General features: G+C 34.3%; 1 protein-coding gene across 1 annotated transcript in view; it reads left to right on the top strand.

The window, feature by feature from the left end:
* LOC144451176 (E3 ubiquitin-protein ligase MIB2-like) overlaps nt 1-19116 on the top strand; it is a 45348-nt gene that overhangs the window by 10224 nt on the left and 16008 nt on the right. Inside the window, exons 2-9 of the mRNA XM_078141973.1 lie at nt 8020-8270; nt 12401-12572; nt 13402-13508; nt 13879-14073; nt 14567-14718; nt 15583-15711; nt 18336-18440; nt 18675-18849. Coding sequence (XP_077998099.1) covers nt 8045-8270; nt 12401-12572; nt 13402-13508; nt 13879-14073; nt 14567-14718; nt 15583-15711; nt 18336-18440; nt 18675-18849 — 1261 coding nt within the window. The 5' untranslated portion in view covers nt 8020-8044. The remainder of the gene's footprint in view (nt 1-8019; nt 8271-12400; nt 12573-13401; nt 13509-13878; nt 14074-14566; nt 14719-15582; nt 15712-18335; nt 18441-18674; nt 18850-19116) is intronic.

Here is a 19116-nt window from a genome sequence, read left to right as displayed (position 1 = left end):
AACAATTCCTAAAGTTAAGTGTTTGAATTTGTGTACTTTAATACATGTACACGTGTTTCTAGCATGAAACGAGTTAAAGACAGACTCTGAAAAGAAAAGGTAGTTTGTCATGTCTAGCAACAAAATTAATGTGTCTGTCTCTGTCATCTCGTCCATTCATCTGTTACTGATATGGAGAGTTCATTGTACAGTAGACTGAAGGGGCTCCGATGCAAGTATCTTGAGGGGAATTGTTCATGGTGTGTCTGTGAATAATAGGTATGTGTCCAGTGTTCAAGGACACACTTGGAAGTTTCCCATAGTACACTGTGCACAAGTGCTCGGAGAGTTACATTTGTTGACTGCTTCAGTGCCTCCTAGTTGGAGCCAGGAGGGGAGTGCACCCTCTCCTTGGGATGAGGCATTAAATATTTACAGACAGAGACTAGAAACTCTTCAGTCTCTGTTTTCATACCATTTTCAATGATAGTGAGAAACGGTTTGAAGTGGAGTTTTCCTTTTAGCTATAGTGGTGTACAGAGATTACAAGAGGGCTAAGTACACTTGTTCCCTCATTTGTCCCTCATTCAGGAAGAACGCTGTCGTAGTCTGATCTGAAGGTAGGGAAGTAAGCTATCATTTTATGCTCCAGGGGTTCTCCCTAGAATTTTTTAACAACAGGGCTCAAGGACTTGTAACACTTCTTGATTTGTTGGTTTCGGACCTCGAAGGGAAAATCGTCGGTCTGGTTTGATGACATGTTTGCATAACATGCAGTGTTGTATCATCAAGAGGGCAGTCACAAATCATCGAAGGGCATAGCACCCTTGTTACATTTACACTGCTTATGATGTAGAGTTTTCAATAGCCCATCCACTTGGCTATCGGGCTTGACATTGTTGTTCTGTCGAGCCAGTTTGTCTCTGGTGTTCTATAGATCGTCGACATTGGAGCAAAAAAACACAAATGTGTGTACATGTCCAGTCATGTACACGTAGGTCTTACAGCCATATGTGAAGTATTATTGTCATGTTAGTAATTGGGTAATTATACCCCAGTTCCTCAAGGCTTGATGCTGTGTGGGATTTAACTTGTGTTTTCGTGTAAAGGTTTGATGTCCAATTAAATTGCAGGATTACAGTTTAGGTGTGAAAATCAGTTGTCTGGCACAGGTATAGAAAAAGTTAATCCAAAACAAAATAATGATTCTACGTAATCCTTATGACTCCAGTAATGAGATAATACTAATCCAAGAATGTGGAATCCAAATATTTGGGATTAAAAGCCCACTTTGGAATTGGATTATGATTAACATTGAGGTGTAAAAAGTGAATAAACTATAGGAAATATGTGGCTCGTTTGGCAGAAACTATAATAGAAAAAGTTGGTCCAGAGCAAAACAATGATTCCATGTGGCTTATTTGGCAGAAACTATAGAAAAAGTCCATAACAAAACAATGATTCCATGTGGCTTATTTGGCAGAAACTATAGAAAAAGTCCATAACAAAACAATGATTCCATGTGGCTTATTTGGCAGAAACTATGTAGAAAAAGTTGGGCTATAACAAAACAATGATTCCATGTGGCTTATTTGGCAGAAACTCTAGAAAAAGTTGGTCCATAACAAAACAATGATTCCATGTGGCTTATTTGGCAGAAACTCTAGAAAAAGTTGGCCCATATCTAAACAATGATTCTATGTGGTTGTAATGCTAATCCAAGATCATAGGATAAGAATATTCGGGATTAGCTGAAGACCTGAACGGTGATGTAGGACAGACTGTTGCAGGCTTGTTTTCAATATTATGCAAACCATTACTCATATTGCATCACTGTTTGACATTAATGATATTGACACCTGTCCTGCGTTCTGTACATACCTAAAAAAAAAAAAATAAATAAAAAGCAAAATAAATAAAAAATATTATCATATCTGAATAACAAAAGTAATTCATAAAATGACTCCAGAAACACAAAGCTAAATGAAGGTGCCTTTTTATTTTCTGCACTGATGTTCCCCATTTGGTGTACATGTCTATTCAGTAGAAATTATTGTATGTATTGTAAATATGACATATGAGATATGAAATATTGAATTTTAAGTCATAAATATGACAACTGGTGATATATTAAATTTAACAAGGTAGATTGGGATGTTTGTAGTGGATATTGACAATTTAGGCACAGTAATATGTAATGTTTACATAGACATATTGTATAGCTGCTATTCTGAAATTACTGTGATGTGTCTGATACTAGAAAGAATATCTGAGAGGCAAATCAATTTTCAATTTCCAACATTTCCTGTTAATGAGCCAATAGGGATAGCAGTTGAACTATCGGGGTTCATCGTATTTGATAACGGTCTGGCATCCATCAGTCAAACTATCGCTAAAAATGTCTGCCGTGAATGCAAATTTGAACAGTCATGTGAATGGTATTCATTCATCATTGAAATGAAATACCAACTGAAATTTAATTACTGATTGGTTGGATAAAAACCATCGGTAATTAGGTTAGCTGGGAAAGGGTGACAAATATGTCGATATTAATGACTAATAGAAATGTATTCGTCCTTGGACATTGATGATTCTATGTTAAAAAGAGTGAGAAATATGTATTATGAATATTGTAATGTTTCAATTTGATCATGCTGAGTGTACAATGTAGGAAGTGTTGACAGGAATTGCAGGATTTATTTTGGATTTATTTTGCTTAAAATATGTTTTTTCATTAAAAAAATTGAAATTGTATGTCCAATAATCAGTAAAAAATTGAAACAGTGAACAGTGGTGAAGTTTTATACTGAGCTGAGTCGATTATAGAATTGAGTCACAACTTGACAGCACCAGACTGATAGATAATTTGTAGTTTACATTTATGTCCTCCAGGCCCAGCTGTATGTAGCCGTAATGGTACATGTAATTTATATCAAGTGCTATTACTGTTTCTCCAAGGGCTAAATAGAATGAGAAATTTTCCTTTAGTGAGTAGTATTGAATGTACATCTGTATATCAGTGTATATTAAATGGTTTTCTTTTACTCTACAGTTTTAGTGTCAGAAAACAGTTGATGTTAGAACGTGCATGATTTACAAATGCCCTAGATCATAGATGCTTCATCTTGAGTAATATATTTCATACTTTTTATGTATGTTTTGAACTTATTTGTACTTCAAGGCAATACAACGCTGCATGTTGTCTCAACATCCTATAAATTACAGGTAATGACATGCAAGTAATTGGGCCCATACCTGAGTAACTGAGGTACGGGCAGAGTATGATTGTTTACAAATGGATATCAAGCTAGTGTACACATACATGTACAATGTACATCAGTAAATGGTCAAGAGGTGGTTGGTTACCTGATCAGAACTTAAGGATTGTAATGTTTCTGGTGAAAGGTTACAATAGTAAAAAAAGTACAGTTACTGAAACAAAAAATAGTTTACCCTTCACCCAGTGACAATGTCGTCACCTTTATATGAACGCAGTCGAAGGTAGCACAGATTTCTGTGCTAGAATAAAGACTTTCCCTATACGTGAGTGGAGATGATCGTAGTAATCGTAACACATCGTATAGGAACTAGACTATATGGATAGTCAGACATACGTGGTGTACAAACAGTTGTACTTTGTAGAAGTTTCACATCGTAGACAACGAATGTTGATCACCTCTATTTTTATGCTAATTATGTAAAACAAATCTGACTGAAGATAGAAAAAATAAGACTTCAAATTCATGCAGAAATTTCAATCCTTATCCAAAGTTGGCTTTTAACCCTCTTCAGGTCAAGTCGGCATCAAACGTATCTAACATCATGTATAACAGAGATTCCATGGTGGAAAGTTGGTAGTTTACATTGTGTCGGTGTATATTATATTCAGACTAAATTTGTATTCCGACAGCGTCTTCTGATTATGATTGGAACTCTTAATGGTTTTCAGGACACGGATGAGTTATTGACACTGTAATTCACATATAATAAATTATGTCAATTAATAGATATTTCAACAATATGGTACTATAACTCTAGGTGACAAATTAGTATGAATTATGGTAACCTCTGACCGCATTGGTTCCAAAGGGAACAATAGTATTGTATAGTGGCTAGTATAGATGTGTATGGTAGGAATTGTGTCAGTCTAGTTTCATTTAGATTAATCTGGCAAGGAGTAAAACAAAGTACACTTTTGGTTGTATCGTGTCCCTTTATGGGGATTTCTCAAGATAATTAAAGCCCTAGGCTTAAGGAATTTACATGTATACTTTACATGTACTGGTAGATCTACCATGTTTGGAACTTCCTTTTGGTGGAAATTGGTCAATTGTAGGATTGAAGTTTAAGCGAATGAACGACTTTGTATACATGTACAAAGGTTCCAGACACAGTTATATGTAAATCAATCAACATTGTTTTTCGTAGGAGCAGCAAGTACATGTAGGTAAAATCTATCCATTTGACTATCCATCCCTGCCAGTATTTTGATAGGGTTAGTGAGTAGGTAAAAGCTGTACCTAAGTTCCCAATCTCTAGTCATTTTACGAGGGTTATGATAACGTATTTAAATATAAGTTTTACCAGATACTTCCCTCTGATTCAGGAAATCCTAAAACTTAGCAAAAATACCTATCTACCAATGTAGTTGTTAGCACTTCACTGTACATGTAAGGTCATTAAAAAAGGTTGACTGACCTGTATTGTTTGAGCCCTTCAGTGTCAAAAAACCTCTCAAAATATTTGTATTCAGATCAGTCTTACATAGAAAAGGAAGTTGACCAGATATTTTATATATGCAGGAAGGGGATATCATGCAGTCTTTTTGCTAGAGTTTGTTACCACAGTGAGTAATGTATTGTAAAGTTTTTGCCACATTATTTAAATATTTTGATAAGGCTTGTTGTACAATATGTGAAAAACTAGGGGAAGGGTGCACAGTAACAGTTCTTATTAACATGTCTGATATTGAAATCCGGACGACTTGCTGTTTGGTTGTTGACAAAAGTGTAGAATCATTTCTGGTGATTCAAGAGACTAAATATAAATTTTAAACAAATTTGGATATCCTCCCATTGTCACACAGTTAGGGGAAAACAGAAGAAAAAAACGGAGATTCAAAATGAAAGAGTTTCTTAGTACAAATATTATATGTAACAATGTAGCAAAATGCAGTAATACTAGTCTGTAACAATGCAACAAAATGCTGTAGCAGTTTGTAACAATGTAGCAAAATGAAGTAGTACTAGTTTGTAACAGTGTAGCAAAATGAAGCAGTACTGGTTTGTAACAGTAGCACAATGCAGTGTAGTACTAGTTTGTAGCAATGTAGTAAAATGTAGTACCTGGGTAGTACTAGTTTGTAACAGTATTGCAAAATGAAGTAGTACTAGTTTGTAACAGTGTAGCAAAATGCAGTACATGTAGTACTAGTCTGTAACAATGTAGCAAAATGTAGTAGAAGTAGTACTAGTTTGTAACAGTATAGCAAAATGAATTAGTACTAGTTTGTAACAGTTTAGCAAAATGCAGTACATGTAGTACTAGTTTGTAGCAATGTAGCAAAATGTAGTAGTACAAATCTGTAACACTGTATTAACAAAACATAGAAGTATCAGTCCAGTACTTATCATGATATATACATGTAAAGTTATTATGGTTATATTTCCATATCATATGATTTTCAATACAATATTAGTTTTCATTCCAGCTACAACATATGTGGCATACATAACATTGTATTACTGTTATATAAAAAATATCAGATGTCACATTGTATTTGAGATTAATCCTGGATTGAACCAAACCATCATGAATAATTAACATGTGGCAATGATGTATCATTTTTCTTTTGTTATGTAAATCACATAAATATGACATGAGATATAGAGTAATTTATTGTCTCTTTTATTTCATCTTTACCAATTTGAATAAATTTGTCAGGAAAGACAGATAACAGCTTTTGTTAGTTAAAGGAGCACATGGCATGTTGTCTGACATCTGATCTGTTTGATGCTGGGAATGCGTGTACATGTACGGTGGTATGTAAGCTCTCGAGCCTAGTATAGTAGAGACTTGTTTCGGTTTTACATGTTACGATGTAGTCTCAAGAAGCTCTCCTGCCCCAGAGACTTGTCTTGGTGTTACTATCTCAAGAAGCTCTCCTGCCCCAGAGACTGTTGTCTTTAATGTCACTCTCAAGAAGTTTTCCAACCCAGAGACTTGTCTTGGTGTTACTATCACAAGAAGCTCACTTGTCTTGATGTTACTATCTCAAGAAGTTGTCTACCGTAGGCCAGAGACTTGCCATTGTGTTATCTCTCAATAGTTCACAGACTTGTCTTGATGTTACTATCTCAAGAAGGTCTGTAATGGGACTGGTGTAGTATTCAAACAGTAACACAAAGACATGTCCCTGGGCTAGATATGTGTACTATACTAGTTATGTTTATGTTCATAATAGGAACTGATACCTAAGTCAGTTTTATGATTAAAAATGATATCAATGACAATATTTATTGAAGTCATAAACTGTATTCTCTGTAGATTATATTCTTTTTTTGATATTAGATGAAATGGATGAGTTTAAATTTCCAGTTTAAAATAATTAATTTATGTATTTATTGCTTTATTTTCAAAACTATACATGTATTACTTGGTACTCGTGTATCAGTGATTGCGTACATTGGTACATACGCATATTTATTATTTTATATTCAAAACTATACATGTATTACTTGGTACTCGTGTATCAGTGATTACATACATTGGTACATACGCATACTAATTCAAGGTATTTCAAATAAGTGCATTATGGAAAATATTGTATACCTGCATACAAATGATTCCATAAGTATTCTATACATGTTCATGTAAACAAAATCATGTTTTGTTTTTGTGAATTTTCTTATTTGGGATGGTATATTTATTGAAAGAACCATGTGTGTATAAGTGCTGTTGTGGGTACATAGGTATATGTTTACACTCTTACTTGTCTGCAGCATTTTCATTTGCTTGGCTTGAAAGTACATTTTGTACAGGTGTGGAGAACACGGCATGTAATGATGTAGGCACTCATCGTCATTGTGAAACCACTATGTCTTTACGGCAATCCTTAAAAGACACCCCCCCCCCCCCCCCCACACACACACCCTGCTTGTGTCGCGTCAGTACAAAGATTATACACTAGCTTGGGAGAATGTCACTCATACAAATACTTGAAGCATGTATTAAATACCTATAGTTTTTTATTCATGCTTTTACTCACTTATGCCTTTTTTGTTTTCTGTGCACTTTCACTTGCTTCAATTGTGAAGAACAGCTGTAGAGAACACAGCAAGCACTCATACACATACCCCAACCAAGTATGTCACAATGAAACACGTCAACCATCAAGATGCATCGCAGGGTTCTGTTATAATATTTGATTCATGTTTTCATAATAATAATATTCATATTTCGTTAAATTTATATTTAATTCAAGACAGGGTGAGTAATGCTGGACAAGTAAAGTAGTTGATTTATTAGAGTGAAAATTTATTACTATGTGTTTGGAAAAATAGATTATAAAGAAGAATGCCATGAAAGATATAGAAATTATTGTCCTTCAGTTTATTATTCATAATTACATGTAGGAATCTGTTGTAATGTCTTTATTATAGAAGATTCTGTCAGACTAAAATGTAAGGAAGTGTTTGAAACTCAAATTTCATATAGAGTTTGTAGCTAATTCTTGAAATAGATTTTGACTCCCTAGGCATTGTGAAATAGATTTTGACTCCCTAGGCACATCATAAAAATAATTTCTTGAACGACTTCTGCTACGCATGCTACACTTGCATTACACGTACTACATGTATGTGTACATTTAGAGAATGAGTCAACCTTATTCTATTTTCAGTTTTGATCCTATAGGATGAGGTAAACTAAGTACAGATAACAAGAATTGAACGGTATAAAATTTGTGAATGATGACTTGAACACAGACATTAGTTTGTATGTACTGTTTTAGTAATAAGGATGACATTTTTTGTCTTGCAGAAATAAATAAAGAAGAATAATAATAATGATAGACGTAGGTCTGAGAGTTGTGCGTGGTCCTGACTGGAAGTGGGGTAACCAAGACGATGGGGAAGGTCACGTCGGTACCTTAGTAGAAATTGGCAAGGCCGGAAGTACAGCCTCACCGGATAAGACTGTTGTTGTTCAGTGGGATTCCGGGACCAGAACAAATTATCGTGTTGGATACCAAGGAGCGTATGATTTACTTATATATGATAATGCTCCAATTGGTAAGTTGTAGAAATTTGATATCATCAGTTGTTGGGAAGATGAAACTAGACTAAATAGGTTGCCATGGTTACTAAAGATGTATATCAGAACTACGCAGTAAAAATATATTTACACAATTCTCACTACCTGCAATACAATTCTACACATCACTGTGAGTCAAATGGAACGAAGTCGCGCGACAACGCGTTCTAATGTCGACAACTACACTTCCGGTCGGCTATGCTTATACACAGGAATGTTTCTTTCCCATTTTCAGTTGTAGACATCTCGTAATTTTGCTCTGGAAAGATACTGTACATATTTAAATTTCCCACCTCCATAATTATATGAGCTTAAAACTTGCGTTTATCTTATTTGTTACAAATTAAACTGTTTGGAAGAAACATTCACGTGTATTGACATAGGCGACCAGAAGTGTAGGTGTTGACAAATGCAAGCGCGGTCGCGAGGCTGCGATCCATTTGACTCCTTAGCGATGCATAGAATTGTATTGCAGATAGCGAGAATTTAGAAAGACTTTTGAGAGAGAATCCCACTTGTCCAATTTAACCATGAAATGTTGATGTGATTGCCTCAAGTCTACACTTACACATCTGTCAGTGTATTTGGTTGCTGAAGAAATCAATACCGAAAGTCATTGGAAATTTACATACGAATAGAATACATTTTTGTAGCCAGGGGGATGAAGTCTATTCAACAACATAAACAGTGCAGGTTTATTGATATTTTAACATTGATTGAAATAGCCTGATAAATGAAGTCATACAGCTGATGATATCTGACTTTTCTGGCCCCTCTGAGTTTCGTACTTCCAGCTGATATGTAACTTTCCTGGTCCCCTCCCTTTCCCCAACTGATATCTGACTTTCTTGTCCCCTCCCCTTTCCCAGTTGATATGTAACTTTCCTGGTCCCCTCCCTTTCCCCAACTGATATCTGACTTTCTTGTCCCCTCCCCTTTCCCAGTTCATATGCAACTTTCCTGGTCCCTTCCACTTCCCTGGCTGATAACTTTCCAGGCCCTTCCTCTGTCCCAGTTGATATGCAACTTTCCTGGTCCCTTCCCCTTCCCCTTCGCCGGCTGATATCTGACTTTCCTTCCTCCCTCCTCCTTCCAACTGACATCCTACTTTCCTGACCCCTATTCCGTATTTCATCCATTCCAGGAATAATTAAAATTTAGCTATATTTTGTATTAGTAAATAAAGATAAGTCTCCAGAATTAACTAAATGTGAACACATTTATTTTGCTCTCTTCGAAATTAGCTCAGAGAAAATTTTTCACATTGTGATTCCATTTTATTTTAACAGATAAAGCATCTGAGTCTGACTGCAATATACAGCCATATATTATTAACCACTCCAGTTGTGGAAGTTAATGTATTAATTTTAAATTAAATAAATTTCCCTTTATTACTTGCGGTTACTCAGAATTTACCAGTCAAAAGGGTTCCATTCTCATGCCGCTTTGTTTTGGCACATTGATTCAGCTAATAAACTAAACTAAAATAAATATCAACCAAAAATTCATGTTCGTTCATTGTTCGTTCTCAATAAATATGAATCACTGCTTTATACAAATTCACACAGTGTATGAAACCAAGTCACAGATGATATGGATAAATAATTTACTGCTAATAATTTATTTAAAATTAATATTCTTTGTTTATTAAATACATTTTGGAAATTGAACCATAATAACCTTCAGTGCATTGAAAATTCATGGAAAATAATTCATGAATAAAAATGCAGTCTGTTCTTGCTTATTTTGTATGCATATAGCACAATAAGGAGAGAAATATTGCAAGCTCAGAGTTAAATTTTGAAATAATGGATTCATTCACGTTTATAGATGATGTTAGCAGAGCCAAATAACATTTGACATCACTTAGATAAGGTTACAGACAACCTTTGAAGATCAAAATGTCATTAGGTAGTGGAGTCCTTACATTTACTGCGTTCAATTTTGAGGTGATTTTGATCCATTAAAAGCATGTTACTATGTTGGTGCGTTATTTCGTTACATCTGATACGCTGAGTAGGTCCTAATGCACTTACACATTAGATAGAAACAGACACCACGGCCAGACATGAATAAATTTAGAACTAAATCAAAGATATTTATACACCTTTATCTATAGAATGTCGGTTATGTGCAGTATTCTTTGCAGTTTTGAAATCGGAAAAGTACAACCGATTCAAAGATATTAACACTTTAATCTCCAGAATGTTTTTTATGTGCAGTATTCATTTGAAGTTTATAAATTAGAAGGTGTACTTAAAATTATGGTACAACCTTTTCAATGATATTAACACACTATGCTTTGTAATTGTATGAAGTTTATAAATTGGAAGACTAATGTAAAATTACAACTGATACTATGATATTTATACGCAATAATTTACAGATATGCTTTGTATGTACAGCGTTCTTTTGAAGTTTATAATTGGCATTTTGATTTAGAAGTCAACCCAACTTATGTTACATTTTAAGTAGGGGAGTACATATTTTTTGTAAATTAATACGAGAATCATTTTAAGATAGGTTAATCTTTAATATACTCACTGGATGTCGTATTTAATACAAGTCGATGACATTTTCAATACCTCTCAAATTTCATTTTGATTAATGCCAATTATGTATACAATTACACTTCGTGTTGGTTTATAATATTTTGAAGTGATTGAGTACAAAACTGTCTGCAATATGAACTCAAAACTGAAAAATTACTTGTAATGTTGACTCAACTAATTCAAACTATTTAGTGGTATAATTTTAAATGCAGATAAAACAAACGACTGCATATCAATCAAATCCTGTAAAATTAGTTCAGATATTGATTTACATAATTCCATACTTCCGTGTGTTATTACAGTATATTGGTATACACATAATATTCTACTGTGTCAGATACAAGCTTAAAGAAATACACTATTTGTACTTGGATATCATTTCCCAATATATTTCTTTGTTCAGGCAAGAAAAATACAAGTGACATAAGGGGCTTTGTCACTATGAGTCAAAGATCAGTAGTGGCAAAACCCCTCAGGACATCATATTTTTCAGCTGAATGAAAAAAGACAAGAATTTGTTGGAACTTTTTTTGATGGAAAATAGTCATTTTTCAGGAAAATGTCTTTATTTTGTCACTGTCTGGCAACTATTTGAATATTATTTGATAGGGTAACATAACTCGTTCAATTTCTGTCCAGAACAAATTTAAAAAACTGAATAAAGTTATGGACAGACAAGAATTTTTGTAAGTACTTTTGGCAGGAACATCAAAAATTTCATGAGAATATCACAATTTGGTAACTGTCCCACTTCACTTTGAAAATGATTTCATAGATTAATATAACTCCTTCAGTTTCTGCCTTAAAAAATAAAGTTATAGGCAAACAAGAATTTGTCCAATTCTTTTTGGCGGGAAAATATAACTTTTCCCTAGAATATCTCAATTTGGTCACTGTTGTCTGTAGTTTGAATTTGATGTCATAGGTTAACATAAATCCTATTATTTCTGTCTAAAATAGATTTAAGTGTTGAATAATAGTTATGAAGAGGCAAGAATTTGTTCAAAAAGTTTTGGCAAGACTTTGTTTACAGTTTAGTCTGTAAGATAGAGACATTCATGCTATGAATGAACGATGTGAATGCTGAACGTAGTACCTACATCAGTGTTCTGAACTTTACAATTAATTGGCTTTGCCACTAGATACATGTACTTAAATATCGGTTGTCACAATATTGCTATATTAGAAACACATGAATCAAACATAATTATTTTCATCATTAGCAATATAATAACTCTCGTTATTAAAGTAGAGAGTTCATGTTGAAACTAAGACAACCACCACCCACTGATTCATATTAATTTATAGCTACCGCACACGTGGCCTTGATATGTGTAAAACACAGCTTTCTAAACAAGATTTATTTATAGATGGGAACTTATTTTGTACTTGTACGGCAAACCTTTGTTGTCAACGACTAACTTGAAAGATTCAGTTGTTGTTTCCGCTTTCAGAATAGTCAGACTAGTCTACAATGTACGTCAATATAAAAATGTACATTACATGTACAGTATTTGTTTACTGTGTACTGATGTCTTTATTTCTATACTTTGCAGGTATCAAACACCCAAATATTATCTGTGATGTATGTAAAAAACATGGCATACAGGGCATGAGGTGGAAATGTACAGAGTGTTATGACTACGACCTTTGTACAGAGTGTTACATGACAGACAAGCACGACTCGAACCATACGTTTATGAGATATGTAACTCAGAACTCTGCCGGGTAGGTAGTTACTACTACTGAGGAAATCAAGCTATAGTCAAACTAAAATAGACACAATCTGAAATTATCAGCATTGCATTGCTTGATGATTTTAATGGCTGCAAATGTTTATTTTCTAACTGATAATCAACATTTCAACTTGACTACTTCTACATCCCCACTGTGCATGGTGTCTATGTAACTGTTTCTTTTGCATTAGAAGTTGTCTGAGGTTGTGTATTAAATGTCATGTTCCATGAGTGAAACACCAAGCCAACATCATTTTAGCTGTAAGTTGTCTGAGGGTGTGTATTAAATGTCATGTTACATGAGTGAAAGACCAAGCCAACATCATTTTAGCTGTAAGGTGTCTGAGGTTGTGAAATAAATGTCATGTTGAATGAGTGAAACACCAAGCCTACATGTACATCATTTTAGCTGTAAATGTCATGTCACATGAGTAAAACACCAATCCTACATCATTTTAGCTGTAAATGTCATGTCACATGAGTGAAACACCAAGCCTACATCATTTTAGCTGTAATGTCACATGAGTGGAACACACAAGCCTACATCATTTTAGCTGTAAATGTCATGTCACATGAGTGAAACACCAAGCCTACGTCATTTTAGCTGTAGTTTAAATTGAAAAGGTAACAAGAATTATGCATTCTGATAGAACCTTTGGAGAAAATGATAACTTTCAGTTGGAAAGTCATTCTCCTCAATATATCAAAGATTTTATAGTTTGGCCTCTAATACTAATAGTGCTGTTTGACAATAGATTTTGACCACAAAATTTGGTGAGAATCATTTAGGATACTAACTAGGCCGTATTTTTTCTATGTAGGGTGAAAATGCCAAAACGTACTGGTTCTGCCAAAGTACAAGCCAGAGGAATATTTCCTGGAGGACGTGTTGTCAGAGGACCAGACTGGGATTGGGGTTCTCAAGATGGTAAGATATTGGTGTCTTAATGTGCGTGTGTGCGCACATGCATGTGTGCGTGTGTGTGTGCCCGTGCGTGTGTGCATGACAATATTGAATATTGATGTAATATTCACTGTTGCGTGACTTCACTGTTGTCATGTAAATCATATCTTCCGTTATTATGTCACAAATGATAAATTGTTTGAATCATTAGAAATCATTATTTAATGAAGTTGATGCAGCTGGATAGACCCTATGCCTTTGGCACAATAATTACATTCATAATCACAAAATGTTGGTGACAGTAGTAATCTTTTTGGACTGCATTATCTACAACATTTGCACTTTTAATTAATTACACTTATTGTTTTGATGGATTGTTCCATTTCATTCATAGGAGGTGAAGGTAAAACTGGCAGAGTGACAGATATCCGAGGTTGGGATGTTGAATCTGGTAAAAGTGTGGCCAGTGTGACATGGTCTAACGGTTCTACCAATGTCTATAGGGTAGGCCACAAGGGCAAGGTGGATATTAAATATACTCAGGACGCCCCAGGTGGACCCTATTACAAAGACCATCTACCTAAACTAGGTAAGTTTGTGAAGAGATAATATAGAGCCAGTATATGTCTAGGAAATACTTTTGATGTTACTGTACATGTATTCAAGAGCACTGAAACCCATTCTTTGTTAAAATCAAGAAAAAATCACGGGTGACAGGGCAAATTGTTTAAATAGATAATAAACTTTCTAGTGGAAGGAAGACTTTGTCAAATTTATAATATGAATGTTGAACTTCAAGAGTGCTGTGCATGTATTCCATATGGTTTCTACATGGCTAGGATGAGTATTTGACTTTTTGACACAATGTTACATTTGCTAGATGTTATGCAAATTATATGTAAATGTCAAATAGTGGAGATATGTGACAACAATTTACTGTGAGCAAGCAAGAAACTTTACTTCAGCTAGCACCCCTTAACATTTTAGATTGACCTAGGACCATAATGGTGGAGTAGTCCATTTGATTTAGAAATAGGGGTGTGCAGGCTATTGAAATGTTACTGTTTTGTATTATCTTGCAGGAGAAAGACTGGAGATGAATCCAATAGCAGTGAGTGGTGAAACAAACAAAAACACTTTTAATGTTGGTGATAAAGTTAAAGTGGTGTTAGAAATTGAACTTTTAAAAGCCATGCAAGAAGGCCATGGAGGCTGGAATCCAAAAATGGCAGATGTAAGTTTTATTAGTATGTTGAATTACTAAGTATCCATGTTAAAATTCATTTTTTACTTTTTCGCAAGTGTTTATTTTTTTTCTGGCTTACAAGTGACATGCACTAACATAGTTATTCATTTATTTATTTATTTACTTTTATTTATTTATTTATTATTTATTTATCATTTATTTATTTATTTATCATTTATTTTCTAGGTGCAATACAAACCCATTTCAAGTTATTATTCAGTCACTGTTTGATAGAATCATGCAGAAACCAATAAAAAACTGTACATGCTACACTTTAAGAAAGCAAGATTGAGCAAATGTAGTTTCTTACAACATTTTGTCTAAATGAAATGAACTAACATGCCACCATACACATATCAAAACATTGGCACCCGTTTGTCCGTGTCTAGTTGCAGTATATTAAAATGGTTTACTAGTAAAATGTAGCAAAAACTTACTAGTAAAATGTAGCAAGAACTTGCAACATTGTAACTAACATAGGCAGTTCTTAGTAGTTTCTGCATGGTTGTAGCAAACAGAACTGGTGGACAGTAACTTGAATTGGGCTGTAAGTTTTGTACTTTGAGTATGGTGGTAGTCATGTTCAGTATCCTGGTTTACCCCCAGATTCAAATTCTCCTATCTTACAAGCAATATAAACTAACATAATTATATTTATTTAATTTAGTTTGTAGGTAAAATAAGTTTTGTACATCGAGTAACAAGCAGGGTGATATACATCCTGTTCTGGTTTTCCCTTGATTCTGAGTAACACAGATCAGGGTGATATTCATTCTGTGTGGGGTTTCCTCTGAGTCGGATTTCCTCATTTTACAAGCAACATAAACTAACATAATATATTTATTGATTTAGTTTGTAGGTAAAATAGGTTTTGTACATCGAGTAACAGAACGTGGTGATATTCGTGTGCAATACCCTGGTAGTGGTACCAGGTGGACATTTCATCCAGGAGCTCTTGCCAAGGTAAGAGCTCGCAGTAAGGTAACATTTACATTCACAATTCATAGGTGTTGTTTTTCTCTTCGTTTGTAAGCATCCAGCCAAAAATTTGGTTTGTTTCTTGTCAAAACTGTTGTCAAAAATTACCTATTTTTTGGCGTATGTTGGTACAAACATGGTTACCCATACATGACTGGGTTGGTACAGTGACATGATGTAGAGACAGAAATTTTGACCTCGTTTATGATGACTTTGTCATTAGTTTTCTACTGTAACCCACTGCTTCATTCATTCATTCATTTTCATCCATCAGTACACTTACAGATTTCAACCCTTTGCCACCTTTGTCAAATTCAACCCTCCACTACATTTATCAATTTCACCCCCACCCTCATTATGATTGTCAATTTCACCCCCCTTCTTTATAATCATCAAATTCAACCCCCAATACATTTGTCAATTTCACCCCACCCTCATTCCAATTGTTAATTTCAACCCCCTTTTTATAATCCTTAATTTCAACCCTCTGCTACAATTGTCTGTTTTCATCTAAAAGAATTTATTTCAACCCTCTGCTATACTTCTCAATTTCAACCCTCTGTGGCCTCTGATTTGTGCTGGCATTTCAAATTTGCCATTTATACGTATCACTGAATACACACACATCTATAATGTTTTACAATACATCAATCAATTGAAATATTCTCCATCTATTCTTTAAATTAATGAACTCTTCTGTCTTAGAAAAACTGAAATTAAAACAAATGTAGTCTTTCTCAAGACATTATTGTTATGAGTTTAAAAAGTAAACATCTCCATTGTCTTCAGTAAGATTACTTTATTTCAAATATTACCAATGTTGCACAGAGATAAGAAACCAAACTATATTTCTGGCCTTAATTAATCTCATCTGCTGTACTTACAACTGTATCTTTGTATTTGTAATGTCACTGTAACTTAACAAATTTAAACTTAACAAGTTGTAACTAACATAGTAGTATAGTATGCAGTGTAGTATGCAGTGTACTTAACATGGAATTTATTGGGAGGGTGAATAAAAATACAACAGTTGAATATAAATCAGCAAACTAACACAGACACTAACTACAACCAGCAACAGGCAAGCATTTACAAGTGAAACTTGTACAAACAGGGAAAGTAAATAAATGAATTGGATTAATAACACTTGGCATATCCATATGGCCAAGTGTGTTGGAAGTACAGAGGCAAGTATGGTTTGATAAGAATAGTTTTATGCCATCTTTTCATGTACATAATGCCAGAGGAACTTGAAATTCATTTGCGAATGTAAACTATCATGTAAAGAGGTATAAATCTATACTGAAATGTAATACAAATCTCTGCTGTTCCAGCATGCTGTGCCAAGTGTAATCCAATTCAGTTGTTTACTTCCCTGTTTGTAAAAAGATTTGCTTGTAAATGCTTACCTGTCACTGGTTGTAAAACTATCATTGCGACATGTGGATATAAGCTATCAATGGGCATTGCATTGATGTAATTACATACTTAGTACACACTAGAGTGGTGTCTTTGAAAGCAAGTTTTTCACATGTCATGCACTCAACCTCATTCAATGTTTACACTATCCTGATTACATGGTGATTATATCTATATAACAAAGGTACTGCTGTCACCCATTTGTGTAATCTACTACATCAGGCAATAGTAGATTTAATGGTTTGTCTGTCTTAGTTTGCCGATAGCACATTTTCCGTAGTAATAACATCTATAAAGAACGATATTTGTTTCATTGATAATGTAATTTGAAAACGCTATTAGTTTTAGGAGAATATCATGTGAAAGTACTCCTTTCAGAAGTACTTTGTATATTTGCATTGATAATGTAATTTAAAAAAGCTGTTAGATTCAGGACAATATTGTGCAAAGTACTCCTTTTAATATAGTAATGTGTATAAATTCTTCAGTTTATTTTAAAATAAAGGACCTCCTCTCCCTTCCTCCCCAGGATTATACCACCCTTTAAACCACGTAACCATTCTGTAACAATTTTTTTTGTTACAATAATATAACACCGCATCATCCTTTCATCTATATCACTCACACTCGGACAATGAAGTCAAAAATATTTCTTTCTTCAGTCCATTTCATCGCAAGCCTCTCTGCTAAAATTTTGAAGGTGTTGTACAGCACATTTCAGATTACTGTTCACTCTCTCTGTTTGATACATTGTAACAACTACGCAGAATCCAATAAGAAAATACACATTCTACACTTTGAGACAGTTCACATCATTTTAACAGTTGGGGTTTACTCATTTGAATGAACAACTTTTGGTTCATGATTTCATTGAGTTAGACGGAATGAAGGGAGATCTTAAGATTTGAAGCCATGGATAGGCTCTAGACTACTCATAAGTAGACAATAGGGAACTTGCAAACCCGCCATGTTGAATGTTGCATCATGGGAAATGTGATAATAAATACTAATCAATTAGTATTGTAAACAATATTTTTACATTGTTTGTAACCACAAATAATCAATTCATAGTCACCCTGACCATTGTGGGAGGTTTATTTTATCGGTAGCTCCATAGTCCTTTGCATCTGAGCATGCTCAGTCTGGATTGCAAGTTCCCAATTGATGGAATAAACTATACTGATTGATCTCTATTCATTGGTTTGTAGGTCGACATGTTTTCTATCGGAGATATTGTCAAAATTACTGAAGATTTGGAAACGGTGAAAAAATTACAGGCTGGTCATGGAGAGTGGACCGAGAGTATGAAGGCAGTAAGTTGTCTCACAGTATTTAGTACTGTTAATGTTGTACAATATTGTGAGTAAGTCATATATAACATTCCAGTTGCAGCTAGTGTAAAGTTGTCTCACAGTATTCAATACTGTTCATGATGTTGTACAATATTGTGAGTAAGTCATAAATAACATTCCAATTGCAGCTAGTGAAACTATAATACATGTAATAACAAATGTTGATTTTAACATACAAGTTTAATACTTTGTCAGACACTAGGTAAAAATGGTAAAGTGTTGAAAGTGTACACAGATGGTGATCTGAGAGTTTCAGTAAATGGTTCTACATGGACCTACAACCCATCGTGTGCATCATTAGTACAAGTACATGGAAGTAAACAGGATGCCAATAACACTATGTCAGCTGATAGAGAAGATTTAGAAACAAGTAAGTACATCTCTTGCACTAGAGAAGATTTAGAAACTAGTAAACTAGCACTTGCAGAGTTTTTAGTTCCATTTCTCGCTTCGTTGTTATATCTTTGAAGACACTCACATTGGTAATATTTGTGTCTGTAGCACCCCATACCCCCTTATTTAATAAAGTCAGAACATAATATTATTGAAGAACGGTTTTCTATAACTCTGTTGATAGGACAAATTTCATGAATACTTTGCCAGCATTCTTTCTGAACTTGTAAGTCAAAGCATAGAA

This window comes from Glandiceps talaboti, chromosome 21 (assembly GCF_964340395.1).
Source record: "Glandiceps talaboti chromosome 21, keGlaTala1.1, whole genome shotgun sequence".
Lineage (NCBI taxonomy): Eukaryota > Metazoa > Hemichordata > Enteropneusta > Spengelidae > Glandiceps > Glandiceps talaboti.
This window is presented reverse-complemented; position numbering and strand designations above follow the sequence as displayed.